General features: G+C 35.0%; 1 protein-coding gene across 3 annotated transcripts in view; it reads left to right on the forward strand.

Moving 5' to 3' along the window:
- The window catches only part of LOC123690869 (serine/threonine-protein kinase NLK), a 114366-nt gene that overhangs the window by 77226 nt on the left and 17808 nt on the right, over positions 1-19332 (forward strand). For all 3 annotated transcript variants that reach the window (XR_006751342.1, XM_045634970.1, XM_045634969.1), the window contains exon 4: positions 8997-9103. Coding sequence is in view for 2 of the 3 variants with exons in the window: in XM_045634970.1 (XP_045490926.1) it covers positions 8997-9103 (107 nt within the window). In the remaining variant the exon portion in view is untranslated. The remainder of the gene's footprint in view (positions 1-8996; positions 9104-19332) is intronic.

Below are 19332 nucleotides of genomic sequence, written 5' to 3' on the forward strand. Positions count from 1 at the left end.
CCTGCCCCCTGCCCCCGCAGCTGCCCCCTCACTTGCCCCCTTACTTGCCTTGGAAATTTGCCCGAGAGGCTGTAGATAAACGTCACTGGTGTAACTCCATTGCGGCTCGCGAAGGTTGTGTATTTGCTATTTTAGTGGAGGATGAAATGTTTATTCAGTAGCTTGGAATTTGGATTAGCCTTTATTTTATCTGTGCTTTCAGTTGTAAATCGAATGACATGTTTTAAAGAGGGAAAATGTTATTGAGATTTGTAGGATCACATAGTAGCTTAATAATTTCTCATATGAAAGATACGTGTTGTCACGCACATTTAATAATCATAAAGCTCTTTGATGTTAAATCATAAATGTATCCCAAAAAAACCTTTATCCGTCGAAAAAATAAGTCGTGTGTCATGTAAACACCGCACTCGTACCTAAAGGGATCACGTTGAAGTCGCAAAGTGGGTTAACAGAACCCCTAAAATATCTATCTCTATACATCATGCCAGTGGAACGGAAACTGCTATTTCGCTCTTGGACCCCAATGTTGGTCGAGCCTTTCCCCGAACTTGGATGAAATTATTGCGGTCCAAGAGACCGGTGACCAATTTCACCCGGCCATTTCAAAGGCGGACTTTTCCTGCCTATTCTGATTGTAATTTACATTGATAATTAAACACGAGTCGGGTTGTTTACGACGGTAAGACGCGCATAATGAAGTGGACACGAAACGTTTTCAATATTGTACCGTCGATATTGTTTAATGTTAAATACGAGGTGGTTTTGTTCATTTAAATATCTTGTCTCGCTTGGCTAGACGGCTATAGTTTATAGTAGCCGTTTTAATGAATCGGGATCCTATTTTATTATGGCTGTCTTTGGATGGACAAGTTTAATTATCGATAATTATTTATTTGTAAGCTTAACTAGTCATAATACATCCCAAAATAGGTAAAGGTTAAGCTGTAAATATTATTTATTATTAAAGATTTTACTGTAACTTTTATAGGCCTTTTTTGTTACTACATATCTGCAATTACGTAACAAATCTTACATGTTATACCTATGTGAACTTTTACCCAGAATGCAACTAGTAAATCTGAACTCAAATCCCCGAGCTTAGAGCACAATTTTAAAGTATGTCATAACTGCGTCGCAGTTCTAGCTGCTCAAAAATTTATGAATGCAGATGGAGATGCAGAATGTGTTTTTATTTCCCCTTAAGTGAATTTCCATTGTCTAGATTAGCATCCTGATAATTCTGAGGCGGAAATTTGTCGCTCCACGGCGTCGGTGGCGGGCGTCTTTGTAGATAGAAGCGTACTTATTCTATAATTTATTACTGCGATGGAAAAATGGCTAGGAAATTGTTACTTGTTTCCAGTTCCTGATGGGACGCCTGTGTTGTGGAACATTTTGTTGTCTGCTTGAAGATGATATAGAAGTGTGTATAGAATAAGTATGTGGTATGAATTAATAAGTAAGAAGCTTCCTATGTGAATGACGATCTAATGAGATTTATGATTTGTCAGTTCTTTTACGTAGGCTTTTAATATAGTATGTGTGCATACTACCTAGGAAATTAAATACTGCCATCCTTACTCACAAAAGGCTTGTTTTATTATAGATAAAAAATCACATTCGCCATATATAGTTCCGTATAATTGCACGCAAGGAAATAACAATCATCGTTAACACGAGTACACAGTAATTACGTAGATGATTTATAATATAAAGATTACAATGTCGGTTCTGCCTCCCGATTGGTATCGCGTCGAATGAGTTTCCTTTGCGAGACGCGACATTGATTGATTCTATCAAATAAACCTGCCAAGTGCCAACACACGTAGACCATGTACCACCTATACAAGGTACCAGGATTTTCCTAGCTAGCGAAGACAGAGCCGCATTTTAAATTGTACTGTATTGATATGTAACTCAATATTTTTTTATATAAACTTCATATTTGTGTGATGGGTAGTAGTAGAAGGATGAAGTATTGAGTTATGATAATGTATGTGTTGTATGGATCTTGTGTAAAGGTTTGTTTGAGTTCTATTTAATTAAAATACTAATTAAACAACATAGTGAGTTATTTGTTGTTTAATTAGTATTTTAATTAAACGTTGTTTATATGAGTGTTGAGGTTGTAAACGATGTAGTTAATGCAATTTCATTAACACTACAATGAACGGCAACCTTATCACCCAAAAGTAATCTCCTCCAAGCAAACATATTCCGTTACCGTTTATATTAACTATTTCAGTGCTAACTTGAATATTATATTCATATCCCTGTTTCAATTTGAAACGCTTAAATACACCTGAATTATTATTACAATAGTCTACCGTCTACGTTCACATATACCTTACATATTTATGCATTAGTTTAACCACATTTATCAAACAAGTACCTAGTTTCAAATAGGTACACATTTATGCATATAAACAGTGTATCCTAGACATGGAAATTGTATTGAAACGTGCTCAGTTTGTGCCCGGTGCATGTAAGCGTTGGCGCGGATACGTTTCGGCGTCCGCACATTTCCTGACCACTGAGTCACACGGCTGATCCGTCACTGTCGCAGTGCCTTTGTCCGTTCGCGCTTTCGTAAATCCGCACGTACGATAAGATGGGATTATATATTATGTATATGTATAAGTTTAGGTTTATACGTAAAAATGTATGTATGTACCCCGTGTAATTAGGAGTGGGTAAAGGAGCGTTAACGCAAAGGGACAGTTATTTTAGAAGATTTTGGTTAAATGAAATTGACTGTGTTTTATGAGCAGTTTGACGATAAATTCAATGTAGAATGTAACTGTGATAATCTATCGTTGGTATATCATAATGTACGTACAGTTTTTATTATAAAACTATAAGACAAATCGATCAGTATTGTTTATGTGATAACAAATTAGTGATGTACAACCATTCTATTGAAACCACATTGTGGAATATTGCATAAATTCACTTCAATAATGCGCGTCACAGTTGAAAAATGACACAATCGATTACTGTAATAGATTTCTCTCGATATGGGATATTTACACACGCTTTGTCCATTGTGTACGTGCCTACTTCATAACAGAAGCTTATACTATGTAAAACATCTATAGAATAGGCTGACGACTTTATTCATATACGACTCTTTAGATACATATACCTATGTGAGGAAGTATTTATTAATCGCATTATTAACAAAGTCCAAACACACATATTTTAAGGGTATAAATAGAATGACACAGAGAAAGCAATGCAATTTAATATCACTCAACCATTGAGATATATATACATATGGAGACGACACCGCCTACATCACTTATGTTCCGCTCTACATAGGCCATATGGCGTAACTGCACGCTCATTTTTTATTTGTTTTAAAGTGAAACGCATCAAATATGCCTTCGTGTGTGTTCGATATTGCACAAATAATACAAATAATACGGAAAAGTGCAAAGGAATTACTTTCATCGGTAAGTACCTAACTAGATAATAATTTTTAAAACTTAGTTAGAGCAAAAAAATGGCGCACAGATTTTGTTCGTGGTGTCTCCTCCATACGAAGTAATATTATCTCAATGCATTCAACAAACTCACACAAAAATCTTAACTATTGAAAATGCGTATCAGTATGCACTTCGGTATATACAGCTCTCAAGTTATTGCAGTCATATGAATATGTAAATATCTGTCCATTAGAGAATACGGTAACGTTCTCAATCTTGCCTATCGTATATTAGATTGACCGATACCACTAAACACAGGTGCTATCGATCCATCGAAGTGGTTGACTGGTAGCGAAGTGCGGGGGCGATGATCCGTCAATGTCATCTTTTACGTGTTTGCACTGTGAGGCGCATTCTTCGTTCGGAATGCCGACAAGAAAGCCGAGATGCTACATTTTACGACATGCATGTTAAGAGAATATTCATGAAGTTAACTTACGAGCTCATGCTCTGATGCAATGCTACACCTATTGTAGTTGGAACAATAATTTTCCTTTTAAATGAGATCTGAAACCTTGCTGCGTTAAGGGCTTGTGGAAATTGCCTCTATCGCCAATACTGTGACCCGTAAATCAAGATAGGCCATGGAATAACGTAAACATGTTTCAATAGGTTTTTGTTCTGTATATGCAGGACTTAGTTTCTCTAAAGTTTCTGAACATTTGTTCGTATTAAATGACCGTGCGTAATATTTTTGGAGAAAAATTATTGTATTTTATTGTAGTGGACATAATAGGATAAGCTTCGAATAAAATGATTCTGCGGGGCTTTTGTGTATGTTTGAAATCTTTCGTATCGGCTAAACGAATTGTTCCAGGTCGCTTGTTTCGATTCATATTCATTCATGTAATATTCCTTTGTGAAACATAGGCACATGGTTGCCTACACTTGTCTCTCAAGGCTCTCTCATTTTGTAGTCTTTTTGGACTCGGTTCGAAAGTGAGTCACAGTTGGAATTTGTTTCGCTCAAATCGAGTTTACTTTTAGCAATAATTTCAGTCATCAGTGAGGATCCTTCACACAAAGAGTTTTCAAATTTATGCGCAGCTTCGAGTCCGCGAAGTTTCCGTTTAGAAGTTTCTTAAGGATGTACATAGTAGGTACGGAAATAACGCAATTCTGAAAACTGTTTCTTTGTTTTTGCACTCGGATATAAAAATTTTAACTTTGCCGTAACGAGCACAATGTTTTTGTGAAATTATAATTTCTTTCGCATCGCTAACGCTTAAGTATGCATCCACCGAATTCTAATGGAAGGCATCTCATCTTAATTTTTTTAAAGTATATTTCTAGCATCGTTTTAGATATTCTGCGATACTAACTTTGTTAAACCGTTGTTTACTAATGTAATTTAGATTCACATTTCCAAATATGTATACTTACGGTTTATAAATTGATTTTATTTAGAGTGTATAAGAATATTCCCATATTATAAACATTCAGAATTTATCGGTTATAAATGTGAGACTGACTGATAAGAGGTCCGTTAATGACTTTCATAAGTATTTTGGCCAATTTTCTCTTGAACTATTTTTGGTCGCTCATGTGTAATATGTTATCATATCAAGATTAAATACAGTATTTCTGGTATTAACTGTTCAGCTTTGTCATGAGAAAATAGATTGTTATAATTGATTTTTATCCTTTTACGACTTTGTATTGAAATCGATAGATTTCCTTGTCTTTCTGTGCTTTGCCTTGTAGGTTGTTCAATGTTCATATCGTCTTATATTTCCGCTTTAAGTAAACAAAGAAAAATATAAATTAATTTTAAGTAAGCTCATTTGATATGATTACTTCTCATTAACAATGATTCGCAACGTAGGTACAATTCCTTTTCCGTTCCGCCTGACCTTTCCCTGACTTTGTTATATAATTCATCACGCGCCACGTCATTGGCTTGCTTGTCATAGAACGGAGGAATAAGTTTACATAAGGGCGGGTTTAAACTAGAGCATTATCTCGAACTTCTATGACCTATGTAATGTAACGTTACTACGAATTCTCGACACTATTCGGTGAACTCTTCGTTATGAAAACCAGTGAATGTCCATTTGCAAGTTGCAACTCTAAACATTTCGTTATATCTTGCATTCACTATTCATGGCACTGCAATACGTTCGTTGGTTATTAAAATCAAGTTTTAACAAAATAGCGGTTCGACACTATTTCAAAACTGCGAATGCTCGATGTTCTGTTACAATTAAATGCTCTAGTCTGTCAGTACCTACCCTAAGCTTTTGAGGAGGACTTTTTGTCGGCTGACGTGTCGAGCGATGTGATGCCATGCCGGTGCACAGCTGCGACGTATCCGGTCTTAATATCCTCCGCGTATACAAGTGTGCTTCGAATGGAGGAAACGGTATGAAAAAATATATAGATGTGGGTATAGAAGCGAAAGGGACGTGAGAGGTTTAGTTTGTAGGAATTTTAAAAGTATTAATTGTTCTGATGTGGTTGGTACATGGTTTTTGGAAGTTTGTCACATTTATTTGTGTAATGTACATGTGTAATGTAATTACATGTATTCCTGTGTAAAGTGTTTGGTAACCAAGAAGTTCTGTAGTGTTTTTACTTATTTTAAACTATCGTTATTATTTTTTGGCTATGTATATCTTTTCAATGATGAAACTAGAATTTTGCGAATCCAATTCTTTCTTGTATTCTTCAAACATAAAGTTGCATTCAGCAGATGTCGTAATAGTCGTAGTTTATGTGAAGTGGTTAATACTAAAACTGCTCGAGCGGCTCCAGCAACAATTATAAAGTGAACGCAACAAGTCACAAATGCTCTCAAATAGTTGTACCCTTTGGAACACGGGCGGTGGGCGGGTCCCCTCTGTAAATAATTACCGAGGTCCCCCCATTGGCGCATCCCCTAGACGCTTACAGTTACAAGTCCTCAGGTTTTCTTTGCTTTTCGGAAACTGTCGCAGTCCCCACGTCTGACGGCGCTCGTGAATCAAGACAATTGCTTTTATTCGCCTCTCCCTCTCTTGCGACTTGCAAGTTGTTACGGCATTTTTTAATCGTCATAATGTCTTTGGGTTTAGTGCTATGGTCAGGGGATTAAAGGTTTTTTCTTTGTTGAAAGAATAGCGAATGGGTAAAACGTCTTAACATTTATTATTAGTGTGATTTTATTATACAGATGCAAGTTTCAATGTTTCGTTCGTAATTAAATCTATTTCGGGAATAACGTAGTTATTATTAGTTTATTTCATTCAGTTGTTTATGTGCTAATATTTTATGTTTGTACGCAAATATGTCAATAAACAACGGAAATGGTTTATTTTGTTTCTATTATTATTCATATCTGTTATTTCGTTTAAATAAATCTGTAGCCTTTGTCCTATATCGTTCCCGAAACGACGATAAACTTTGAAAATGATTACAGCCTAGATAAAGATTACAGCTTAGATAAAGTTCATAAAGTAACTATTTCATTAGAAGCTATACCCCTATTTTTGTGTTACGAATGAGTTAAATATATCAGGATGTGGGTTAAATGCTGAAATATAGCACAGTAGCACAGTAAACATTTACGACGCACGCTTTCGTTTGCCAAACGTGTTTTTCCCTATTTGGTTAGTCACAGTTTCATGTTGTTTTTTGTTTATTTATTTATTTCTACGTCGAATAATTCATTTTTGTCGTTTTTGATATTTTGTGTATGTTGTGTTTTGACCCTGAAAATATTGTGTGGAATGCGATTTTTTTGGTATACGTATAAGAACATCTACGTCATTTATATTTCTTTAGACCCTGAGAAAGAACATATAAAGAACACAGGCTACCTTTTATTGCGAAATATGTACCACGGGCGAAGCCGGTGCGGATCGATAGTTTTATAATAATATCGAACCGTACATTATAATTTATAATAAAGTAGTGTAATAAATGTTTCTGTCGATATGGTTGACATAAGGGACATGTTTTTAATATATTTATTTGACTGGATCCATGTGGTGTGATTAATTATTACACTTCTTTTAATGCTGGTTTTCAACATTTATTTTTTGCAATATGAATTTATGAAAAGACTAATATCTTTTCCTAATGGGTATTTTAAGTAGACATAATAATAAATCGTATATTTATTATTAACCCTTAAAGGTAATTTTCAAATACTTTCTTGTTATTATTAGCATGGTTTTCTAGTTTGCCAGAGTTTTAATACGCACTTAGTTAAATTACGACTTTAACCCGCGTTTAATTTCTAAAACTACAATATGTTACACGTATCCCACGATTAAAATTCATAGACGCGTATATATGCAGATGAGTTGCAATTGAATCTAAAAGTTATACGAGAGGGTGTTTCGAAATGGGCATATTAGTAAATTATTAACTGGGTAAAACTGGCCGGCGCGGCGCCGCGGGAGATCCTTATACCACAGATAAATTAATACTATAGGTACTAGGTACTTATACCATAATATTTCAACAGGAGTTTACATTGAACGTGTCCTGAATGTAATTGTGAAAGTTTGTGCGCTGGCTTACTTGTAGTATTATCAAGATTTTATGGGGACTTAGCGTGTATCTGCTGAAATCTGTAGAAGGCTGTGTTGATGCACTGTGTGTAGTGCGATATTTTAATTAATTTATTTTTTATTTGAAGTTCTTATTGTGTCTTGATGGTAGTTTATTTCTCTGAAATTAAACAAGTAGTGTTTATTCTTGAATAGTTTTGTATACGTTACTTTAAGATATAATCCTTTGAATACCTAATATTTTGTCTATTAAAGAGTTTTATTGTTGTGATATTTGACTTCTACTTCATAACTTTATGATTGTGCTGAAATCAGCGCTACACGGGGCTATAAAGGTAATTATTTATTAGTTTGGAAAATCCAAAAGTGCACGCCTCATAATCTCATCCTTTACAATAAAATTGATTATTTATACACTATAAATATAAAAAAGAAATAAAATAAAACAGTTGGAAAAGTAAAGAAAGCGGTACCGTAATAATTGAGCTATTTTTCTTGTGGCCCCACCTAGATGTGAAACTGCGCAGGTTTAAGGGACTGACTACCAACTTATTTTTTTAAACCTTGGCTTATAGTATAAAGAATCGATTTATAATGGTGAATTTTGAGTACACTATAAATATAAAAAAAAAACAAGAATATATATAGATATACTAAAATTATGGTTAGACGATGTTAGGGTGAATTTAATACTAATTGTGAACTTGGAATGGATCCGAATTTCAAATTCATTCTACATCAATGTTTTCTTTTTTTTAATTTGTATACGTCTTCAAATGCAAAGCCGTTTCGACTTCACATTTTAAAGTTTTGTTTTAAGTAATAGTAGGTAGGTATAACAAATTTGATACTCTTTGATGTTTTTTATCGTAATTTGTATTTCTTATGATTGATTAAATTCAAACCTTAATTAAGAACCGTGTCAACGCACCAGTTATAAACAATATCATAAGCATATTTAGTTTAACAACTAACTACACACCAGAGTTTCCTTAACCAGCGCATACAGTTACGTAATCACGGAGCTACTGCAAAGCGACCTGCACAAGATCATCGTGTCCCCGCAACATCTCTCAGCCGACCACATCAAAGTCTTCCTGTACCAAATACTCAGAGGTAAGAGCCGAGAGGCTGCTTTTTTGCTCGGTCTCCCCTTTACGTTAGTCTCATTTCTTTGCATTCACTTTTTGGCATGCGAATCTTGACGTGCTCACGAAAGTTTTCAGCTTCTGTAGAACAGGGGTAAATATAATCGTCCCCTTACTGGTAAAACTGACTAACTGCACATTTTTACAAAATTAAGTTATATACACCAATCGATTCGTCCCGTCAAGATCTATCTTCAGGTAAAACCCGTTATCTTCTACGGTGCGTAATTACAAAGTTAGCTTCGGCTAAAACAGCCTTTCTTGCATGATTCTCCACAATTGCTTCTATAAAAAACGATTAAATTGCTTTAGGATATTATTTTAAAAAATGTATACTGTTAAGACAATGTTTCGCGTTTTAACACGTTTTCGTTTATTGACACTTGTATTCATCATACACAGAAACGATTCATTTAAAACCAGTTATCCTACAGTACCTAGTTGGTTGTGGTTCTTTAAATTTTACAAAATTATTGATTAACACTTCATAAAATAAAAGTTAAAAAGCTTTAGTTACTTTTTCTTGAATATTAGTTAGCGTTTTTGCCTTTTTTGAGGCAAGTAAAATAAATTATCCGATTGTAGTACATTATTACTGAATTACATTAGTTTCACGCTTTTTAAATTACTTCAGATAAAACAAACTACAAGCGCCCCCTCAGCGTATTCTTCATTTTTCTTGAAATTCTTCTGCAATTTCTTAGAGTATTTTCTGATAAAACATTACCTGAATAATGGGCCTATCATAACAAACCACTAATAACCTAGATTACTGATGTCTACACATCTTAAAATGTTGTCATACTTTCAAATGCTTATAACTCCAGTTTATGTTTTGTGCAGATAATCACTTTTACCAGTAAGGGGACGAATATAGTATGTGTAATTTAATTTGAATTTGTATGTAGATTAAGTACCTGCCTATGTTAGTAAAAAATATTTAATACTTATTCGTATCAATGTTGAATGTGATGTGTTTTTATAAGCTTCAACTAGCTAACAACTTATATTGAACAGTGTCGCTCGCAAAGGAAGTTTTGCTCAATAACGACGGACGAAATGAAACGTTCTTTTCTGTTGATATGGGCGAGTAGCTTCAGATGCTTTCGACACACGTTTTATGTTCACCCGATACTGCAAACGTAAGACACTAAAACCTTAATGTTTCAACTCTGCTGTGGTAGTTTCTGGAAGCAATATATCTGAGAGTGCTATCAAATTTGAGTCTACCACTCAGTATTATATTTCTTATATCAATTTTCACCTTGCGTAAAAATCTTCAAATATTAACGTTATTAAAAAGGTAAATAGAGAGAAAATAGTCATCTCTCAGTGAAATTTATTTATAGCGCGTGTTTTTAACGTGATTTGAAAGATATTTATCACTGAGTATGTGCCTGTGTTTTTAAAAAGTTCTTCTGCACACCCTAAAAGCATCCAGAGCACACATTAACAAAAACTAATTTCGCCCAGCATTTAGCTAAGGCAGCAGTGTGCATACTAATGTAATCCGTAGCGAGGGATAAAAGAATAGCGTCACACAGTGTCCTGTCGACTCCCGATTCCGTATTATTAATTGTAGCAATTATTCCCGCCGTGCCAAGATTTCCCCCTTCCCAGGGGAAGGGGAAGGGAGAAAAAGAAGCGTTTGTAAAACGACTTGCAACGTTTAATTAAAAAGTTTATGGATGCATCGCCTTGCGCTATCGGCTTAAACCTACGAGCTTAAGAGCATTTTTATTTGCTTTTTTATCTGGATACGTATGTTGGCATTGTATCGAGATAGAGGCAGGAATTAAAAAGTAAGGAGTATGTAGTCAGAATCAGATCTTATTATACTAGTTTTGAATTGATAACAAATATCAAATGTAATACCAATATGGATGCTTCCTATAATCGTCCATCAATCCATCATTTTACAATAAGTGACGTGTCTCTAATCATTTAAATACCAATTACACACAAAACCGCAACGCTGCCTATCGCCGGTTTGCTTTTAAACCGTTTACAATGCATGCATTTTAAATGAAACGTTTTAATCATGCGTCCATATTTGGCTCGATAATTTCAGCAAAATTGTTGTGAACAATTTGGTCGTACAGCGTACTTGATGCGTGCTAACGAATAGCTCATTTGTCGTCCCTGTAGTGTATGCAATTATATGGAATTATTCGTAACGCATGAATGCTCTTAATTTAAGGGCTTCTTATTATCTACTCCAAAAATAGCATTTTGTGCTCAGCATTTTCAAGTTTCTACTCCAGTCCCTATCAATATTGAAATGATCTTGAAATTTTGTTATGGAAGTATATTGGAACTATGCAGTATGCAGAAATGTAATAAAATCATTTCTTTACTAAATTTTACAATCAACATTTGTAAACGAACGATTAATTATTCAATTAACTCAAACAGAATACTGTTAATAGTAATTACCTTTTTTCGCATGACCACACCGCACAAACGAAGCTATTAAACTAAAACGACACGTAGAAATGTGCCTTAAGCAAAAACTCGTAGTGAAACACCAATATATTCTTTACGGTTGTAGTCTATTGAATGGTAGACTTTTTCATCTCTTTATCATGCTATGCCCTATGACGGTGCATTTACATCAAACGAGCGAATGCTCATTCTAACCCCATTATGTCGAATTATTTTAGTGTAAACAGGCGTTTCTTTCGTTGTTCTTAGTGCGTTCAAAAATGTTATTCAATGATCTAATACTGACCAACACTGGATACGAGGTTTCGTTTACGCTAAAAGATCACGAAAGAATGTACTTGCTCTAGCTCTATGTTCGTATGATGTAAATGCACTGTAATAGGTATGGTAATGGGCTCGCTCGGTTGGACGTTAATGATGTGCGCTGGCCTTTATCGCGCTCAGCGTGTTCTGTCACATCCTTTGAGAACAACGTTGCGTGAATGGCGTCCTTAATTCTATTGATTTATGAACTTGAGGTCGTTTCGGATGTGTTAATGGGCAATGAGCAGTTGAGTCAGATATCTTATTAATTATGCAAATATGTGTAGGTATGTGTTGGTCTACTAAAATATGATTTTTTAATGTTCGAAATAATACAATTTTGTAGTTAGTTGAATTGTGAATTTCACAGAAATTTAAATAACCTTTCTACAACGGCACGTGAAAGTAGAGTATTGACTTAGCAACTTGTAAATTATGGCTTTAATCGAGTTCATTCGGTAAAATGTAGATGTTATCGAAAGCTTGTTCGGGTGACGGCCGAAATTATGGCAATGTAGCACACTTGTTCTCATTGCAAATATTGTGTTTAAGTTTTATATTCGTACAAGGTCGGTTTATGTTTTAATATAATATAACATTGGCAAGAATATTGTTATTTCCCAGGATACGTCTAATCCTGGGAAATATTAATTTATGTAACTCTTCAATATAAACTGATCATACAGAAAGTTTTGTTAAAATTACATACTAAAACACAATATACTCTATTAGGCGGCTTTATCATACCTCTTTCAGGCAACCGGGGCAAAAGGTAACCAGCTCAATAAAATTAAATTCTAATTTAAATAAAAAATTAAATACCTTTACAATTTTTGCAATATTTTGTAATCTCCATCAAGCTTAAATCAAAAGTTCGGCAACATTGTTGATTACCGTTAATATAAGAGTAATGAGATGTAAATGAATTGGAAAATAAAAATATATAACGGTACACATATGTTAGCGAAATAATGTGCAACTGCACGAGAGATTGGCACTGCTTCTCCTAACGGTGTTGATGCAGCAGGGCGTTAATTATGAAAGTTTAACTGAGGATATTGTTGTTTTATGTTTGTTAGTTTGGAAGTGTTTGGTAGGTATTGGAAATAGATCATATTAACATAATGAGATAACGTAGATAATGGTGGGAGAGGTAATAAAAATAAATGTTTGTATGTTAAAAAATGATTAACTTTAGCAACCATTTTTGGTAGATTTAGTTGAATTTAATAGAGATTTGCTAAATTGTGAAAATTCCCGAGATTATTACCTCTAAATCTTCTAATATAATAATATAAAAGGTACAGCTTTCATATAATTATTTAGTAAGTGTATGAACATTTTTCAAGGTATATTTGGAGAAATTGCGAGAAAATGAAAAAAGGTCTCAAGTTACAGTGAAATCGATATCTTGTTAAATAAATATTTTGTATTTGTTATTTCCATAGCTGTCCCTCAAACTACGGGTTAGTTAAATTCACTTTCCAGTGAATTAATAAAAAAAATCATATTTCTTAAATGATTTTAATTAAAAAGTAAAATTACAATATACGTGTTATTATGAGCACGATGCTTCACAATATGTTTTTATTCTAATATTATAATTTAAAGGAATAAAACGTTCTCACGAACGAAAGCACACCGTCAGCGCTTCACATTACATATAGCGTAGGGTTGTCACATAACTCCTCCCCCCGCAGATCCGCAACTATTTTAGGACATTGAGTGAAAATGTTGCGGCAGGATCAACTTCTGGGGCTGATGTTTTCTGTGTTTTCTGAATATTCATTTTCTTTGATTTGTAGCGACGATAGCACAGGAACATTGAAGTGGCCGCTGCGCTCAGTAGCTAAAGATGTAAAGTGGTATTGTCGTATGGTAGATGGAGTGCAGTCCCAAGGTTTTTAGCGTTCTCGTCGGAATATTACTGATTGGTGCAATTAAAATTTTTGTAGGTGTATCTTTAATTTCATTATTAATATTTGTAATAGTGAGGTCGTCAGTACGTAGAAAGCAGTTTGTAGGTAACGTTGCTATGAAACTGCCTTGGAGATGAAGGTATTCCTTACGCTTGCAGGATAATTTAACCTTTGTGAGATGAGGAAAAATAATGATGTAGTGACTGTCGTCCAATTTCTCCATTGCTGGCTTAGTTAATGTTAGGCAGGTGGATTCACAGTCGCTGGATATCTCTTGCGTGGTGATGAGTTTTGCAATACAGTCGGGTGAACTTCTTGTATGATGATTTAGGGTCGACTTCACATAGAAACCGATTGCTCTTCGATTGAACTTCGGGCATTCAGCCTCTATGTGCACATAAATATCTTTATTGGTTGCTATATAGGGATAGGGAGGTATGATGATATGATTTGTACGATTAAAGTGTGAGGAGTTATAATGGGGAATCTTAATATAATTACTATCCTATTTTTACTAAAGTATGATCCAGTGCGAATTATTCGCGGCGATCTACATTAATAATTTGTTCTGAATCGTAAAAGGAACGTAAAGTAACTAATATAATACTTAATATATCTATCCCTAACATAACATGGTGCGCTCGCGATGTACGCATAAAAGCTAAACTATCCTCTATATTTCTTATTACTAAAAGTAAATCATTAATATTATCGTCTAAGGAGTCTAGGAATTGCGCTAATTCTGTATAGAACCTAAACCATTTATCAATCTACGTTTTACACTGGTTTTAAAGCTTCTAACAAGGACGATGCCTTATCCAATTTTTCGTTTAAATGTTGAACCCTAATTTTACATAGTAATAATGTACGGTTATAATAACTAATTGGTCGCATATTTTAATGAATTTTGTTAATACATGGGGGTTACCATCAAAATCTGGGACCACCCTTAAGCATTTAAAAATTTCTTCCGTGTCAAACGACATATTAAAACTATCAATACTTCTAATACTATCAACTAAACTATTTCTCGAGGACTGTTGGGTATTAACAGCCTCGGTACCCCGGGATTTCCTAGGATGGAAAATCGTGAAGGTTTATTCTAAAATTAATATAGGAATATAATATAGGAAAGCAACACAATAAAATAATTCTGTGCAACTCACATAGACATGGTTTCTGTATCGATGGCTGGATACTGCTGATGTTCTGGATACTCGCTTGGGTTTTTAAAAAAACCGGTCGGCCGCGCGGGGCCTCGGAACCGATATTCATTTCGGATATCTTCCCGCGGGCGACCCGAGTATCCTACCGACTGCGCCAGTTAAATTCACTTTCCAGTGAATTAATAAAAAAAATCATATTTCTTAAATGATTTTAATTAAAAAGTAAAATTACAATATACGTGTTATTATGAGCACGATGCTTCACAATATGTTTTTATTCTAATATTATAATTTAAAGGAATAAAACGTTCTCACGAACGAAAGCACACCGTCAGCGCTTCACATTACATATAGCGTAGGGTTGTCACATAACTGGTTGGTGTGCATGACTCTGTTTACCTCAAATGTTTGACGGCAAAATATTGAAGCGTAAAATCGTTCCTTTGCCCAGGTGATGTTGATAATTGATTTGATTTGACCGGTACGGACGTATTGAGTGCTGCAGTATTGATAAATATTTACTGGCATGTAATATCACGGTGGTATCTATATTATTCACAACTCGAGGTTTTAGTATCGGGAAACGGAATGGTAGTGTTCGACTTTGCATGATATCACTGAAAATAAAAATAAAACCTAGGTAAAGTATTTGAATACATTAGATAGATTATCTGTAAATATGTAATAATAAACTTTTTTACAGTCAATCGATAGCTAAAGATTTCAATGTATAGAGCTATAATTTAAAAGCTAATAGGCGGATCCATACAGAGCGAGCAACCTTTCCAATCCGCCTAATGCCTAAGAAAAAAATACTTACATTAAATATACCATTCCACAAACTCCACATAATATAAAATTATACAAACCGAAACTCTTTACTTGTGTACCAAGTTTTGAAACTGGCAATGTTCTTAATTATCTATATAGGCATATAGTAAATTAAGAAGTTGTTTGACTTGTTAACAAGTGACTTTTAGTTAGGTACACTTAAACGAAAATGATGAGTCTATATAGGTTTATTCTGTTCACAAAAGTCTGTATCTTGGAAGGAAATGTTTGTCAGCAAGTGCTGAAGTTTGGGGTCGCAACGTTTGTATAAGACGTCTAGACTGCAGGAATGATAAACATTTTCAGATATTCTATATGCACCTTGATTCTTTGACTTCCAAGCAAAGTAAATAATGTTATTACTAAGGAAATCAAGGACTGTGTACTTGACGACTGGTTTTAACGACAAACACGTGTAAACTATCTATTCAGTTGATTTTTTTTGCAGCGGCGATAGAATTCACTAATTCTGGTATGGTCTGAGTAACTTATCCCGATGTCCATCAGCTTTGAATTAGATGTTTTACACACGAGTGTAGCACCGCCCTTATAAGTAGAGATACATGATTAGTAGTGCATTGTCCTCAGTGGAGTCCTGACGTCGTGGTCGGCTGCACGCGGCCGTTCACCTGCGCAGCCAACCAGCCAGCCAGCTTGTATTGCTATGCGACGGTTCTTATTGTCCCATATACTAGGCTTTTTGTGTTCCTCCAGCGTTATGCGTGGAAATATGCTAGGATGCTTTTTCTGTTAAGTAGTGATTAGGGGATGTTTGATTTTATCCAATGGGCTATAATATGCTATTGTTAGTAATCTAAGTATGACTTGAGTTTGGCTAATTTTGAAATAATTCCTATAATTTTGCAAGGGAAATAATCCTTGAAAATTGGTTAGTAAAATTAGGTACTTTTTGAGTGATTCCAGTAACAATAAATTAACAGCTGTCGTTTCGTTTTGTTTGCTCAGATGTAACAGGATCGAATGCTTACTTACTCCAAGAAATATTTTTACATTTGTATTCTGTATCCAGAGAACTGGAACGTCACGAAAGGCAAACGGAATACCATTACACGTTTCATTAGAAATTCGGTCAGCGACGAAGGGAGTAGGGACAGCTGAACGCGGCGTGTCTGGCTCAAAGTCGCGCGGTGAAAACCTACGCCCGGTGGGAAATTAAACTCGCTTCTCGCAAAGCACCGACTTGTCGTTAATTTGTTTCGACGTGCTCACTGGAGCCCAGCTTTTTGAGGTTATTGTTTTGAAACGTTCTAACGTGTTACAGATAAATGGAGAAGGGATGAATGATGTTGACAGTGTAAGGGAGTCTCGATAAAGATACAATGCTGGGTGGATTAATATAGAATTGTCGTTTGTATCTCTGTCTGTCATGTGTATTTGCTGAAATTAGCAAGATTTTTAAGATTGTAAAGATATTTATTATAATGTACGATCAGGTCACGATATTCAAAACAATATTTCAATATTTTGCAATGCTACAGTTATGTCATATTTTGCAAAGATATCCATTGAAGCTACATAGCTCTTAAAGGCCCCAGAGGTGCATAGCTTGTCATATACTGCATACAACGTCTCAAAGCACACACGATTAATGGCACCAGCATTAGCCCGAATGCTTAAAATTGTTCCACCAGCACTCCAAGTATTAACAAGCGGCGCGTGCTCCACATTCCGTGTAGAATGACTGGACCCAGTGCAGTTTGCAGGTGAACCTGTATAGTGTATACAGACTGCAGTGTTTCTTGCCGCGATAACATTCCAAGCATAGCTCGTGCCGTTCTTGAGAACAAGGGAACAATTCGAGACCGTTGGTCCTTGGTTCATTAGGAGTTGGATTGGTGGAAAAGAATCGGGGGGTTATGATAGGTTGACCATTGTAAATAAGCTGGAGTATTTGCTGTATTGTGATTTAAATATTAAAATGATCGGATTAAAAAGGAAGACAGAATGTTATATAGTAATAAATAATAATGGTAATTGCTAGGGATACAATTTTCCATCACTTCAGAACTTTACCCTCAATAAAATACATAACACAAACAATAAAAGTGCATAAAGAAGCACTATGTCGTGATATCCGGGTAAAAGATAGCTAGATAGATTATGTCAGGCCATTATCCGTCCGCGTATCAAGTGGATTCAATAGTTTTTGTGTGGTATAGCAACTAAAGTATTCATGTCCGTAAAAAATGTGTGTAATGTATGTGAATAGGATATAACTATCTTACAAGGATGTCAGTTTCATATTTTCTGGATATGTTCTGTTTAGCTTATCTGTCTGATAAAATTATAAGTGATGCATGAAAATTTACGTCCCAATTGTAAAATAGGCTATTAGTGACTTCATCAGCAAATGTTGAAACTGGCCCTTACCGTTTAGACCTGTCGAAATAGCCTCAAACTGGACCTTTCACCTTTCACATAAACTTATACATTGTTATCAATATGTCGTTAGTTTGTGCAACAATGAGTTTTTGTACCGCGACGTCCTAGATCAAACAAGATTAAATAAATAGAATGTTGCGTATTTCAAACAATTCATCGGCAGACCTTGGTTTGTTTTGATTGCAGTCAACCGAATTTAAATGGAGCCAACGAGTGCGGTCCGATGTTTTGCATTACAATGGTCGTTGATGTTTTAATCGCATCCCATTTGCGGATTGCGAAATAGGCGAGAATGGCATACCTATAGTGAAAGAACGGTACAATGATAGGTACAAAACGAACCGGTTTTTAAAGAGGGCATAATGAATGAATTACAGCTGTTTTTTTGCTATGATCAAATGCTTTTGATTCCAGCATAGTTTTGAGTTTGATCCCTTTACAATGATTGCAGATTTTTTCCTGTGATTCCACAATCCACATTGAAATATGCCTTGATCAATATGAAGTACAAAATCTTGTTATAATATGTCATGAATAAACGAACACACGGATTGACGTTTTTTTTTTATTTGAAACATTAATTGCAAAGTTCAACTTGTACTTCTTGGGGGCTTAAAAATAAATATCGTAATAATGTGCACTTCAAGATATACCTGACATGTAAAATATTTCACCATAAAAGCATCTCACGCGGAGACGTTGGGATATCACCTATTTACTGGGAAATATCATTGGAAGATTTTTATTACACTCGACGGTAACTTGGAGAGTATCGGATTTTGATAAATACAATATAGCGACGACGGCATCTAATATTTATGGGCGGGAAATCTGGCGAACGGCGCCGACAGAATATCCGGGGTACTTGTGTACGTAGTTCCAAATGTTAGGTATAAAATGTGCTTCTCTTATTGAGATGTTCGGGAATATTCTATAATAATTTTCTATGTAAACAGTTTAAAGTTAGTCATTATATAATTGGTTGATGCACTTAGAATTTATGGATGTTATAACTTTGCTCGGGTTGATACTAGGCCTTTGTAATAAGTAGCCTTTGTAACTAGGTACGTATAGGTTATTGGGTAAAGGTTTAGCTTTCTAAGGGGATATATTATAGTTTATGGAGTTTA

This window comes from Colias croceus, chromosome 4 (assembly GCF_905220415.1).
Source record: "Colias croceus chromosome 4, ilColCroc2.1".
Taxonomy (NCBI): domain Eukaryota; kingdom Metazoa; phylum Arthropoda; class Insecta; order Lepidoptera; family Pieridae; genus Colias; species Colias croceus.